Genomic DNA, 13,938 nt, shown 5'->3' with positions numbered 1-13,938 from the left:
CGCCACGGCAGTGACCACGAGGTCTGAGGACTGGCCGGGGGGGGCGGGGGGGCAGGATGGGTTTCTGGCCTCCCTGAGGGCGGCGGGGAGAAGTGGGAGTTTGATCTTGGACAGACTGGGCGGTGGAGCCGCCGGAGCCCGTAGGCCCCGAGCGCTGAATGCCGAGGGCAGTCGTGGGAATGGGGGGGGGGGGGCCCCAGGGGCAGAGGTCTGCCGGCTGCGCGGCTCCGCAAAGCCAGGGGCCCCTGGCAGGGTCCCGTCCCCGGGCCACACCGGCCTCCCCTCCCCGCTGTTGTCCCCCAGCCCCGGGCTCCCTGGCGAGCCCCCGCTGTCCGGTCCCCTGAGCGTGGCACGGCCGGCAGCCCAGCTTCGGCCCTCGGAGCTCTGCCCGCCCCGGGCCTCTCCCCGGACCCCCTGCACACGGAAGTCTCGGAAACTGCAGGGTCTGTGTGGCTGCCCCATCCCAGCTCTGCCTCGACTGGCAGAGGTGAGGATACAGGGGCCCGAGAAGGGGTGAAACCCAGCAAGGACCAGCTTGGCCACGAGAGCCGTTCTGGGCCACTAGTCGCCACTCGTCCCTCCTGCCCCTCCCCCAGGGCGCGGCTGGAGGAAAAGGAACGCGGCCCGAACGAGTCCTGTGGAGAAAGTGCCTACGGCTTGCTTCTCGGTTAGAGGACTCCCCGCCCCCGTCGGGCAGCGTGTGGCTGCTGCTCGCTCTGCCTGGAGTTTAACACGGTGTAAAGAGCGTGTGCGAGTGCAGACTGCCGGGGGGGGGGGGGGGGCTGTGGCCGCAGGTCAACTTGGACGCCGAACCTCATTTCCAGAACTTCCCGTTGCGTTCTAGTTCGTGTCGACCAGTCCCACGACCCCCGGAGGGCACGTGGCCGGAGGTGGTGAGCAGCTGTGGGAGCCCGCCGCCCTGGGCCGGGCCGGTGGCAGAGAGGCCAGCGCGCGGCCGGCTGGACGCTGGGGGTCCCGGGGCCCCGGGCCCGGGCGCACACGCAGAGCCGCCCAGACACCCGCGCAGGCAGGAGCGGGCGGCGGGGAGGGACCGCGGGCGCCGGGAAGGCGGCGCGCCGGCCGGAAGAGGAAGCGTGCGGCCGCCCGCTTCCGGGGCGGGAGGGGGCGTGGCCGGCGCGCGCTCGTTCCCGGCAGCGTGCGCGGTCCATTACGCATCCGTCCATCAGTTGGTGAGTCCGACTGTCCGATCGCCCCGAGCGCGCGGCCGCGGCAGGTGCAGGGAGGGGCTGCTCCCGTGTCCAGTGCGCGCCCCACTGCCCCGCCCAGGATGCGAGCCGGGGTGGGGGTCGGGGTCTTGGGCCGGGCAGAGGGCTGGGGTCCGTGATTCCGGGCGGGGCGGAGCGGCGCGAGACAGGGCGGAGGAGGTCGGGGGCCGGGGTCCTGGGCGGGGCGGAGTGGGGACCGGGGGCCGGGGTTCCACGCGGGGGTCGTGTTCTCCAGGACGCGGGGACACCGTCGGGGCCGCCCTACGCCCGGGCCTCAGTTTCCCGGCCCACTCCGCTAGAGGACCTGGGGCGGCTGCGTGGGGTAGACCGGTCCCCGGGGCCCCGATGCCCCCAACCCGGCCCCTCGGGACGGTTGGCATCGGTGGCTGCGGTCTCTTTGCGCAACCTTCAGCCTGACTTTCCTACTGCCCGGCATCGGGAGAGGGTGCACTGAGGGGCCCATGTGTTGGGTAACGGGCACCCACTAGCACGGCGGGCAGGCACTCCCTTCAGGGTACTTGCTGGCTGTTAGCGGGTTGGGGGCACGGTGAAGACTGGGGGCCTGGGTTTCCCCCGGTACAGGATAGGCCTCTGGCTCTGGGGTACCCAGAGGCTCCCTCATGCAGATCCGCCACACTCTCAGCCAGGTGGTATCGGAGCGGCCCCCACCATGGGCTGGGGAGCAGGAGGGAGCTGCACGCCGCGCCCACCCATCCGCCAGCAGCCTGTGCGGGAGCCCCGTGTGATCGCTGTGGTCTTCCTCGGCCTCCTCCTGGACCTCCTGGCCTTCACTCTGCTGTTGCCCCTGCTGCCAGGGCTGCTGGAGAGCCACGGTCGTGCCCACGTGAGCCCTCCCCCCTGTCTGGCGGCTCCCTGACTCCGACGATGGCTGCCCACTGCCCCAGACCCCATCAGGGACTCCCCCAACCCTTGTCACACTTCTTGTTCCCCAGGATCCCCTCTACGGCTCGTGGCAGCGAGGGGTGGACTGGTTTGCCGCGGCCATCAGGATGCCAGCGGAGAAGAGGTACAACAGTGTCCTGTTCGGAGGTACGCTGGGGCCCCCTGGGGTCCCTGTCCCTGCTTTCCTGCTCCTGGGCACTGTGCCCCCTCTCCACATGCAGTGTCCGCTCTCTGTGGGGCCCACCCGGCGTCACCAGACCTATGAGGACTGATCGGGTCGTGTGACCCAAACGTCTGTCTCTTTCAGGTCTGATCGGCTCGGTCTTCTCCTTCCTGCAGTTCCTCTTGGCACCAGTCACGGGGGCGGTCTCGGACTGTCTCGGGAGGCGCCCAGTGATGTTGCTGTCCCTGGTATGGGTGCCCACCGCAACCCCCCACCCCCGGCAGCGGCCCGAGCTGCCACCTGGGTGTGCTGCTTTGGGAGCTGGCTCCCGTGGCTAAGGCAGGCTTTCCCAGAGCTGCCCCCTGTCCGCGGGGACATGGGGAACACAGGCGGGCCCTGGGTTACCCAGAACAGGGCCCGGTCCCAACGGTGTTACCTGGGTTTGCCCGCCCGACTCTGGGCCCCTCCTGGCCTCGAGTGACCACACTTGCCGTGGGGACAGGCAGGTCTGGCCACCTCGTATGCCGTGTGGGCGGCCTCGAAGAGCTTCGCAGCCTTCCTGGCCTCCAGGGTGATCGGGGGCATCAGCAAGGGGAACGTCAGCCTCTCCACCGCCATCGTTGCCGACCTGGGCTCAGCTTCCGCCCGCAGCAGAGGCATGGTGCGTGCGAACAGTGGGACCAGGAGGTGGGGAGTCCTTGCCTGGGGTCGCCCAGCCCCGCCCGGCTCAGGCGGCCTTCTCCCCAGGCAGTCATCGGAGTGGCCTTCTCGCTGGGCTTCACGCTGGGCCCCATGCTTGGCGCCTTCTTGCCTGCGGACACGGTGCCCTGGCTCGCTTTGCTCTTTGCTGCCTCCGACCTGTTGTTTATTTTCTGCTTCCTGCCGGAGACGCTGCCCCCGGAGAAGCGGGTAAGGAGGGTCCCAGAGCCTGCTGATGGGCCCCAGGCCGGGGGCTCGGTTCTGTGGGCACGTGGGGATGCCCGGGAAGGCCGGGCTGGCCTCTCCTTCTGCGCAGGCGTGCTTGGGGCCACGGTGCCTCCGGAGACCCCTGCGTCTTGGGCCGGGCAGCTGGCCCGGAGGCCAGGCCAGGTTCAGGTCGTGGCCCTCCCCAGCTGCCTGGCCGGCCTCCCCAGTCCCACCCCCCCGCCCAGGCACCCTCCATCGGCCCGGGGTTCCGGGCCGCCGCAGACCTGCTCAGCCCCGTGGCCCTGCTCCGTTTTTCAGCCGTGGCCCGTGGCCAGGACCCACCTGCTGGAGACGGTAAGAAGCTGGGGACCCCCTTCGTGAGGGCAGGACTGTGGCGTTCTCAGGCTGCTGGCCCCTTACAGCGCTCTCCGTGCTCCCCAGGGCTCGGTCGCCTTCGCCGCCTGGGCCTGGTCTACTTCCTCTACCTCTTCCTGTTCTCGGGCCTGGAGTTCACCCTGAGCTTCCTCGCTCACCAGCGCTTCCAGTTCAGCAGGTAGGGGCGCTGGCCTGTCCTTGCCGCCTCAGTGACACCCACCCTGGCCCGTCCCGGGGGCAGGCGCCGGCCAAGGCCCACGGAGGTGCTCTCGGGCTGCGGCGTGGCTGGCGGGAGCAGGCGGTCACACCGAGGCACTAACGGCTCCCCCGCCGCCAGCCTGCAGCAGGGAAAGATGTTCTTCTTCATCGGCCTCACCATGGCCACCGTGCAGGGCGCCTACGCCCGAAGGATCAGCCCCGGCGGGGAGATTGCAGCGGTGAAGCGGGTACGAGGCCCCCCACCCCGGGGAAGCGAGGGGCAGGCCGGTGTCCCGAGTCCCGCTGGAAGCAGCAGGGGTGGGTCCTGAGCGCTGCTGTGCCCCCCGCAGGCCATCTTGCTGCTGGTGCCCGCCTTCCTCCTCATCGGCTGGGGGCTCACGCTGCCCGCGCTCGGCCTGGGGCTGCTGCTCTACTCCTTCGGTGAGGGGTCCTCCCGGGGCCAGGGTGGGGGCGGTAGGGAGCTGGTGGCCAGGGATCCTGCGTCGCAGCCCTCCGGGCGTCGCCGGGGGGCTGACCGCCACCTCCCTGGTGTCCCCATGCAGCTGCCGCCGTCGTGGTGCCCTGCCTGTCCTCTGTGGTCGCGGACTACGGTAAGGGGAGCCCTTCATCGTTGGAGGCACCGCAGTGGGCGGAGGCCAGCAAGCACCTGACGGCCTCCTCTCTCCCCCAAAGGCTTGCCCGGGCAGAAGGGCACCATCATGGGCACGCTGCGGAGCCTCGGCGCCCTGGCCAGGGCGGCGGGACCCTTGGTGGCTGCCTCAGGTGAGGGCTCCGGGCCCGGGGGCTGCCGGCCTTGAGGGGAGGCCACACGGCCCCTCCGGGACGCCTTCCCCCGCCACGCCCTCGGTGCTGGCCACCTCGGGCCGTGGGTGGGCCCTGCCGTCTGGGGGCGGAGGTGCGGCGGGGCGGGCGGGCCGCGTCACCGCCCGGACGGTCTCTCCACAGCGTACTGGCTGGCGGGGGCCAGGGCCTGCTTCACCGTGTGCTCCGGCCTCTTCCTGCTCCCCTTCCTGCTGCTGCGCAGCCTGAGGCCTCCAGCCCACGCGGCGCCCAAGGCCAAGGCCGAGTAGCTGAGCCAGCCCCGTCCCAAGCTGGGGGGCCCCTCCCCTCCCCCTGGGGCCCGGCCCCGGCCCCTGCCAGACACTCCAGCCCCTCCGCGGCGGGGGCCTGGCCAGGCCTGCCTGCGACCTGGGAGCAGGGACTCCAAAACCTTCCAGGCTTTCTGTTCGCTCTTCTCCGAGACACAGTATCAGCCAACCCTCCGAATGACAAAATAAAGCAGCTACTTTATACCAAGCGCCTTCCGCCAGCACACGGCTGCGCCTCACCGCCCCCCCCCCCCCCCCCCCCCCCCCCCCGGAGCCCCCCGGTCAGTGCAGGCAGGTCCCAGGCTCGTCCCGGCCCGTGGCCACTCTGCACGACGGGGAGGACAGAGCGCGCGATGCAGGGCCCTCCCCGGGCCGCGCCCTGCACCCCGGCCGCCGGGAGAGGAGGGAGCCCAGCACCCTCCCGCCTGCCTGTCTGCTGGGACCGCAGGGCCAGGCTGGTGCCCCCGGGCAGGGCGGTTCTGGGGGCCTCCCCGGTGCAGAGCGACAGTGTCCTATCAAGAAGTAAACCCTTGGGATCTCTACCTGGGACTCAAGACAGGCTTCTAGAAGTCCTATCTTAAAGGAACAAAGAAAAGGGGGAAAAAAATGCAAAACTGTTTCCCAAGTTTAGACAAGGAAACTGCTTAAAGAAATTTTATTTGTGAGTAAAACAGGTCACAGCGGAGGACAGAGGCCCCACCCTCCCAAGCCTGTGTCCATACACGCGACTAAACTTCGTGTTGTGATACAAAGAGTTAAAATAAACTACAAAAGTGAAATGAAAGTTGCACGTGAGGGACAAAAGGGAGGGGTAGAGAGTCCAGGGTCCGCTGAAGTACGGGCTGAGGGCGCAGGGTCCAGACGCCACCATGGCCACAAAATGACAGGGGAGAAAAGCAGGTCGCCAGCAAGCTCGAAGCAGCGATCAGCGCCATGCAGCCAGCCTCAGGCCCTGCCTGGGTGTCAGGAGCGTGGGACCCGGCCGCGGTGGCACCGGGTCCGCTCCCGCACGGGGTCACCCACCGGTCCCGCTAAGCAGCTTCACGTGGTTTCTTGGGTCGGAGTTAAGTGAGAATCACCAGGTCGAACAAGGAGAGCAAGTCAGGCTCCGAAGCGCCTGGTGGAAGCAGTGAGGGAGGGACCGCCGGGCTGGTGTTGGGCCACCTTTCACCAAACCCTGGGGGGGAGGGGTCTTTCAGGCAGAGTTAAAGTAACAGAAGACCCCGTCTCGGTCCAAAACGTCCCCCAGAGAAGTGAGCAGAGGGAAAACTAAAAAGTGGCCCATTCACGGTAAAAATCGTAGGGTGAACTGCAAACCTACTGAAGGAAAATTCGAGAAAGGACTCTTCCCCACCCCCACCCTCACCTTGACGTATCTTCCCCACGACAGGAATCTAGAGACCCCAGCGAGTAAGGAACGGGGAGCCCTGAGCCAGTTTCCGGCCTCAGGGTAACGCGACCACGCGTGGGCTGTGCTGGGCGGACACGGGCCCCTCTGCTGTCGGGGCTTCCGGCTCAGCCCTAACCCCCGCTCACGGGCTGTCACGGGCCCGGCCGTTGGCAGGCACAGGGGTTTCCACAGGACCGAGGCTTTGTATCTGCAGAGTGCGCTCGCTCACCCGGCAGGCGGCGCCACCCGGCAACTACAGCTCAGATCCAGTCGCCTGAGACCTCGGGGGGAAGGGGAGACTAGCAGACACACGGCGTGGGTCACTTTACGACAGAAGGAGAGAGAGGCCACGGCCAGAGCCGGCAGGGCCTCCAACTGCCCGGCCGGAGCCAGGACTTCTCACCCCGGGGGGAGAGGGGGCGCGCAGACAGGAGGGATGTGGATCCGCCTCCCCCAGAACTGGGGGCTGCGGGGGGAGGCGGGAGGGACGGGGGCAGGGCGCTGTGCGCACGCGAGGGGAGCACCGGCGTACGTGGGGGTCTGGTCGCCGCGAGGGGAGCTCGAGCTACGCAGGGGGGCGGGCTTTCGCATTCCGTCACACGGGAAGACAACACGAGACGCTCGGGGACGGTCTGGGGGCGGTGGCTGGCGCAGGACGGGGCCTTCAGGAGTCCCCCCTCTTCTTGCTCTTCTTCAGAAAGGAGGGGGTGCGGAACTTCTTCTTCTTTTTGGAAGGGGACTTGCCCGGAGACCCGTCGCTGCCAGGGTCCACGGCAGCCCCCTCCTCGGCAGCTGGGGAGGCGGCCTCTTCAGCCGCCTGGGTGGAGGCCGGCTCGGGGCTGGCCACCAGGGGGGACCTGGCGGGGCTGGGGGGCTCGCGGGCCTCACAGAGCCCCTCCTCCTCCTCCTCCTCCTCCTCCTCCTCCAGTGTCGGGAAGCCCAGCGCTTCTGAAGGCTCATCAGGGGACAGGTCGGGGAGAGTCGGCTTGAAGGTGGCAGCGTCACTGTCCTCTCCGGAGGCGGGCTCCTGCGGCAGCTCTGGCGGGCGGGGTAGGAGAGACAGGGCTGAAGAGCGGCTCCCGGACCTCGGGGGGCCGGGGGGACCCCAAGAGCAAGGCAGAGCCCCGCACGGAGCCCTCCGGCGCTGGACTCGGGGGGGGGTTACCGACACGAGAGTGAAACTTTAGGTGAGGTCTGCTCTACTCAGGGGGCTCAGGGCCGGGGGCTCAGAGTACAGAACGTAGGCACCATCTCAGGGCCGGCTGCAGCTCCTGCTCGGGGACAGGGCGCTCGCTGACAGGGCCTCGGTCCCCAGTCAGAGAGGTGGGCGAGCAGAGAGCATTTCAGTAGGACAATGTCCTGCATTAGCACTTGAATAGAAATTTGTTCTAGAATCCTAAGGGCACATTACTAGTAGTCCTGAAATTAAGCCTAAATTTCAGTCCGTAACACCGGGCTTCCCCGGGGAAGGAAAGCACAGAAAAATCACAGCTACTCCCAGACCCGTGCGCGGTATCCGCATCAAACAAAATATAGCCATTTTAGGCTGGAAAATCAAGAGAGATGAACTATGACGTAAGGGTAGCAGCAAAACATCGGGCCATCCTCACAAGTTGAACATGGAAACAAATGGGTAAAGCCTACGTGGTCTGCGGGCGGGCTGCTAGTGAAGGTCCCTGTCACCAGATTTCTACACAGACTCTGATGGGCGAGGTTGGGGGGAGGGGGACAGCCTAGGAGTTACAGGCGCCTGGCTGCTCAGGCAACAGCAAACCATCTAGGACGGGGAGATGGAGGGGGAGATGGAGCCGGAAGTCAGGAGGGGCTCCGGACAGAGTGTGGGGGAGGTGCAGCCGGCAAAGAAGGCTCTGGGCCCGAGACACTTAGCACTTAGGTTCTGGGAGGCTGGCGCTGCCCCGTCCCCTGCCCTTAGCCACCTTCTGTCCCAGGATAATGAAATGTCCTCACTTGGCTAGGGCGGGAGGAAGTTGAGATGCACTCTGCAAAGCACACAGGTTGTCTGTGGTGCCTCATGGAACTTCCATCACGTGGCTAAAAGTCATATTAAAAACAGTGGCAAATAGGGGCGCCTGGGTGGCTTAGTCGGTTGAGCGTCCGACTTTTGCTTAGGTCATGATCTCGTGGTTCGTGGGTTCGAGCCCCGTGTCGGGCTCTGTGCTGACTGCCAGCTCAGAGCCTGGAGCCTGTTTCAGTCTGTGACTCCCTCTCTCTCTGACCCTCCCCTGTTCACGCTGTCTCTCTCTCTCCTAGAAATTAAAAAAAAAAACAAAAAACAAAAAACAGTGGCAAATGTAGCTCTTCTGCCCCACCTCAAATTAAGTCTGAGCACTCAGCTTAAGCAAAGATCCAAACACCCAGTGAGTGGCAAAGTCCTGCGAGGTCTGAACCTAGTCTAGACGGACGTCTGATCCAAACAGCAAAACCCTCCCACCGAGCAGTCAAGGGCTGATCCGGGCAACATAATCATTCCGGAGTTTCCGAGGCCCAGGGCGCCCTGAGAAGTGCCCTCAGTCCGGGGTCCCCAGGGACAGGCTGCCACCACCCAACTCTCTGGAGACCGAGGCCCTGCCAAGATGCCACTGCCTGGGATGGAGGAATCGGGTGCAAGAAAGGGATGTGGGGGGGGCTCTATTTTTATTCTGAATAAACAGAAAACAAACCCTAATGAACAACAGAGAAGCAGGAGAATGAAGCGAAGCACAGGGGTGCGGTCAGGCAGCAGCGGGCCGGCCGGGCGGTACTTACTATGGTAACAGGTACTCTTTAGCACATCCACCTCCGGCTTGTGATGCAGCCACAGGAAGAGAAAAGCACAGAGAGAACCTAGGCACTCAGTCACAGCCGCGGGTTACGGAAGAACGGCGGAGCCATTCTTGTGGACAAAGAACGGGAGAGGGCGGCGCACAGGCCCCCAGCAGGCATGGGAAGCACGACACGGAAGACGGAGGGACAGACACGCGGGCCGCACGCCACAGACACGCAGTGCGTGGTCCGAGAGGCCGACGGAGGCCGGCGCTCGGCAGGGACCGATTACTGCGGCAGGTCCAACGAGGTCCCGCGGCTCAGACAGGATGGAAGACGTTTCCAGAGGGGTAACCTGCACTCAGGAAAGTCTAAGGACCGTGTAAGCGGTGGGCAAAACAGACATCGTAACGAAGGTGGGGTCCAGTCCCCAGAACCTACCCTCCCGCCTCGTCCCGACCTCTCACTAATAACCATCTGGCCTCAAGTTACCGAGGACAGTGCCAGCGCCAGGGAGGAGGGCGGCGTCCAAACGCACGCGCGCTTCCTCGCCTGGTCCCACGACCGCACTCCCGGTTGCTCCCCGCCACCCCACATGGGGCAACAACCCCAAGCCCACTGCTCCTGGTGGGCCCCGGACCCCGAAGGCCATCCCACAGCGGGGCAGCAAGGGCTCACCTTCCTCAAGTTTGACGGGGGTGCTGGGGGGGGTGTGGGGGCCAGCAGGGGGCTCTGGAGGACTCTTCTCCTTCTCCTCTCTGCTCTCATCCAGGTTCTCTGCAGACGGACAGTGAGCAGCACACGGTGAAGAGCTTCAGACATCATGAGCCTTCACCCTCCTCCAAGGCAGGCTGCCCCCCGCACCCCCAGCCCGTCTGGCTGCATCTATCTAGGAGACTGGGAGGGCTCATGACCACGCTGCCTTCACCCCTCCAGGACGAAGCAAGCCCACTGTGACCATGCCTCTAAATTTTAGAAAGATTTAACAACTTTGGAAACTAAATTAATTTCCATTCTTACTCCAGAGAGAAACCGCCAGAGCCGATACTGTGGCGCACTGTGACTGGCGACCCCTGGCCTGTCCTTATCTGTCCAGGGAGGAGCCCCTCCCCACTGCTGAGCTAGCAGCCCAGCGTCCCTGTTCACCTCACCTCCTCAAGGGGTGGATGGAACGTGAGAATCACATGGGTTTTCATTTTCTATGTAGAGCATTTTCTACCAATAATTTAAAATTGGCAGCTATAGGGGCCCTGGGTGGCTTAGTTGGTTAAGCGTCCGACTTTCGCTCAGGTCATGATCTCGCGGTTCGTGGGTTCGAGCCCCGCGTCGGGCTCTGTGCTGACTGCCAGCTCAGAGCCTGGAGCCTGTTTCAGTCTGTGTCTCCCTCTCTCTCTGACCCTCCCTGCTCACACTGTCTCTCTCTCTCCTAGAAATAAATAAAACATTAAAAAAAATGTTTTTTTAAAAATTGGCAGCTATAAAGCATATTTTTATTTTCTCAAATAAAATATCTGATAAGGACCAGAGGAAAAATTACAAGTACTAGGACCCAAGATATGGGAAACTCAAGTCTACTTTTCGTTTAGAAAAAAATACATACCAATGTTATCTTCATTCCCTAAATCTCCTTCTCTTACTTACACTTTTTCTGTTAAGGGTTAGCATCACTAGGTCCCCTATTTGGAACAACGTTATCTGAATGGGCCTCTGATCTCAATGAGATGTGAACTCACCTTCCTGAAGTCCAATTTCTATAAACAAAGGCCTTCGCATCTCCTACAAGTTCCCTCAACCCGGAGAAGGTGCCAAAGCCCCAAGGCTTTCTTCCGTCCGGCCAGAAGTGAAGCGCTGACCTACGGCACCCACCCCATCCCTGCCCCCACGCCAAGGCCAGCTGCAGTGCGGGCGGGGCCTCCACAGGCACTCCCGCTGCTGACAGCTCTGTGGTCACAGAGGACGGTCACAGCTGTCCTGTCCGCTGGACTGCTGGACTGTCCCTCCTCGCGGAGCCTCATGTGTGGGGGAAACTCCTGTATGTCTTGTGGTTTGACGTCTTGTAATCCAGGCCCCCCGACACGGGAGGGGCAGACGCACGAGTGCTCTGGAATGAGGGCCGGCCCACGCACCACCCCCGGGGCTCTACTCTGAGGCAGGGACTTATGGTGACAGCACAGAGCTCTCGGCAGGGCTGTGTGCACATGCCAGGGAGACGATCAGAGAGGCAGGGACCGGGGTGACAGGAAGACCGGGCTCCCTCGGAATCGATGTGCACGAAGTCTTAATTTTCATGCACACCTAACAAAGTGACACAGACGGAAAACAACAGTCTTTTGCATTACCAAATTTCAACAGCAGCTACAAAATGTATTATTTAGTCTAAAACAAAACCAGAAAAACCTAAACCAGGGCAAATCAGAGACTCAGGAGCAATACTAGTTCCCAGGTCAATACCCCGCAGACCCAGGGCCACGGCACGCTGTGGGACTTCCATTCCAGAAGGCTGATTTGTAGGGAGCAGGCCTAGCAGGGAGTGTGGTCCCTACTTAGGACCAGAGGCTCCAGTACAAAGACCTAAGGCCCTGAGGACAGCAGCACGACCCTCCTGGGCGGAGGGGCAGGGGTCTGCGCCCAGGCTCTCCCTGGTCTCAACCAGGGCTGACGGGGGAAGTGACGCAGACCCACCGGAGCCTTCCTGGCAGACAGGCAGTGGGAGGCTCACCTCTCGTTCTCAAAATTCTTGCATCTACTTTTAAAAACCTAAAGTTGGAAACAACCTGCTCCGTGAGGTTCTGGCTCTCAGAGCCGTTTACTTCCATGTGTTGCAAAATGTCCCGTTGCATTTCACCTCCTGCGTCAGGGAGTCACCGAGAGAAACAAAGGGCCGCGCCAGCACGCGGCCACACTCCCCGCTGGGGCAGGGACACGCCAGGGGACACGCCAGGGCAGGCCGCACATGGGCCGCGGGCCTGCCGGCACACGGGCACAGCAAGGGAGACGTTCGGCTCTCCAACACGGTCTCTGGCACACACACCGTGCACACTCACAAGTGTGTCTTATGCTCGTATTCCTTCGGAACTAGGAAATGGGCGCTCAGGGACACTCTGGTCCTGAGCACACCGAGGCTGCTCTTTCATGCGACCCACGGACCTCATCACCCACCGTCAACACCTGGGCACAAAGGAGTGGGCACAGCGCTTTCTCTCACTTCGGGGACAGCCTGTGTGGCCTGCGCCAGCGTGCCCAGGACTGCCCAGGACGCGCATGCTCACCTCCGGGGCCCTTCTGCTTCCGCTGCACCTCCCTGCGGTATTCCTCCAGCTCCCGGTCGGTGAGCGTGCTGAAGGGGTTGGGGCCCGCGGTGCTCACGATGACGTGCGGCTGGTACTCCTTCTCAATGATGGCCTTGGAGGCCGTCACCAGCTCCCCCTGCGGACAAAAAGGGGCGCATCGTCGGTGTGAGCCCTGCCCGCAGGGACTCTCCCCCATCCCGGGCAAGGCTGCAGGCGGGGTGGGCAGGTTTCCAGGGGTTTCTGGGAGCACACGCATCCCTGAGACTCGGCCTGGGGATCGCCCTGGGCCCTGAGGCGGAGGCCGGACTGCGGCCTCCAGGGGTAGGAGACAGAGAAACACAATTTCGATGCCACAAAACAAAGGTACCAGGAGGAAAGAAAACCCACAGGAGAGCCCTTGGGTTCAGAAGCACAGGCAAGGCGGTGCAGACAGACAGCACAGAGCAGAGCAGCTCCGGAAGGCCGGCTCCGTGCTGACAGGCGGGGTGGAAGGGCGGCCTTTTTAAGTCAACTGCTCTCCTCGCGACAGGAGAAAATGTCAAGGGTCAGGGAAAGTGTGCTCGGAGACCTGCTTGCTATCTAAGTTCACATGTAAGTTCTGTCCTTGTGAGTATGTGTTGGCTTATAACCAGCTCCTAAACTTGTCCTAAAACACCGAGAAATTGTTTTAAAGTCTCAAAATACCAGTATTTGTCTGAGCTATTTGGAAAACTAGAAACATGAAGAAAAGAGAAGAAAACAGAGAGAAAGCAGCTCTCAGGTCACACCCAATCTGCAGGGAACAGACAGGCCTGGGGCGGGGCACAGGGGGCACGTGGGCCCCAGAGCAGAGTGGGGGGGGCGGGGAGGGAGGGAGGCAGCCCTGGGCACGTGACGGCCAGCCCACCCTCGCCTGCCCCAGCGAAGCTCCGCACACAGCCCACCCTGGCTGGCCCCCAAATGCCCTGGGTTATTCGCCGAGGAAGTCAGCCAGAACTCACACACATGTGCGTTACTTAATGGGGGCCTCCAAAAACCACCTAGGAGAGAAGCAGCCAAAATCCTGACGCCAGGCCTGCTCTGTCGACACTCTCCTCAGTGAGGGGCGAGCACCAGACACAGAGCGTGCCGAGCGACGTGCTCGAGAGCCAGAGCCAGATTGGGGACAGCCAGCTCACCTGGGCCACCTGCTGCCCTGGCAAAGGCTGGGCAACCCGGATTGAGGGGTCACTGTCCAGCAGGTTGGGTGCAGAGCGTCCAGAGCACCCCAAGAGTGACCCGGGATGCAGACCCAGGAAGAGAAGGGAAGGACCTGCTGGAACTGGCCGCCTCTGCTCCGAGAGCCTCAAGAGCCGAGACAACCTGGAAGGTCAAGGGGAGCCCACTTTCTGACCAAGGCTGACCCGAAGTCAACTGGCTTTTCACTCGGAAGCTGCCCTGTCTCCTCAGGACAAGGAATCGAATCCTTCTTCTCGGTAGAGCCTGTTCCCTGCGCCTGGGCTCCAGTTTTGCTGTTGTGGGGAAGAGCTGCCGGGGTGACAGCGGGGGTGTCCCACAAGCTGGGGCACCTGGCCCGCTGCACATGCACCCCATTAGCACTGCCAACCAAACGACCAGGTGCTATGAGGTTGGAGAG

General features: G+C 63.5%; 2 protein-coding genes across 14 annotated transcripts in view; one reads left to right on the top strand and one right to left on the bottom strand.

The window, feature by feature from the left end:
- The first annotated feature begins 1,109 nt into the window (after window positions 1-1,109).
- MFSD10 (major facilitator superfamily domain containing 10) lies at window positions 1,110-5,659 on the top strand. Of its 4 annotated transcripts, none has more exons than XM_039232068.1 (13): window positions 1,110-1,190; window positions 1,870-2,070; window positions 2,180-2,253; window positions 2,437-2,540; window positions 2,795-2,953; window positions 3,040-3,201; window positions 3,444-3,552; window positions 3,640-3,751; window positions 3,911-4,019; window positions 4,122-4,212; window positions 4,335-4,382; window positions 4,465-4,554; window positions 4,738-5,659. In XM_039232068.1, exons 2-13 carry the CDS (start codon window positions 1,897-1,899, stop codon window positions 5,459-5,461), a joined length of 1,956 nt encoding a protein of 651 aa, XP_039087999.1. In that variant the 5' UTR covers window positions 1,110-1,190; window positions 1,870-1,896; the 3' UTR covers window positions 5,462-5,659. The 4 variants fall into 4 exon arrangements, with proteins under 4 accessions (XP_039087999.1, XP_039088000.1, XP_039087998.1 ...); XM_039232069.1 differs by lacking the exon at window positions 1,110-1,190 and adding an exon at window positions 1,194-1,234; XM_039232067.1 differs by lacking the exon at window positions 1,110-1,190 and adding an exon at window positions 1,612-1,696.
- Window positions 4,905-13,938, bottom strand: part of ADD1 (adducin 1) — an 87,877-nt gene continuing 78,843 nt past the window's right edge. For 3 of the 10 annotated variants that reach the window (XM_039232058.1, XM_039232057.1, XM_039232059.1), the window contains 3 exons: window positions 12,303-12,459; window positions 9,712-9,810; window positions 5,519-7,308 (listed from right to left, as the gene is read on the bottom strand). In XM_039232058.1, the coding sequence (XP_039087989.1) occupies window positions 6,935-7,308; window positions 9,712-9,810; window positions 12,303-12,459 (630 nt within the window). In that variant the 3' untranslated portion in view covers window positions 5,519-6,934. The other 7 variants (XM_039232061.1, XM_039232060.1, XR_005528428.1 and 4 more) reach the window with 6 other exon arrangements.

Source organism: Hyaena hyaena, unplaced genomic scaffold, assembly GCF_003009895.1.
Source record: "Hyaena hyaena isolate Hyena2069 unplaced genomic scaffold, ASM300989v1 scaffold_63, whole genome shotgun sequence".
In the NCBI taxonomy this organism is placed as follows: Eukaryota; Metazoa; Chordata; class Mammalia; order Carnivora; family Hyaenidae; genus Hyaena; species Hyaena hyaena.
Note: the sequence above shows the minus strand (reverse complement) of the source record. Positions and strands in the feature narration are given on the sequence as shown.

Bases quoted from the DNA above. Each gene is read 5' to 3' on its own strand.
- MFSD10 (XM_039232067.1), top strand. The intron at 3,202-3,443 runs GTAAGGAGGGTC...CCCCCCGCCCAG, and splicing joins CGCTGCCCCCGGAGAAGCGG to GCACCCTCCATCGGCCCGGG. The intron at 4,020-4,121 runs GTACGAGGCCCC...TGCCCCCCGCAG, and splicing joins AGATTGCAGCGGTGAAGCGG to GCCATCTTGCTGCTGGTGCC.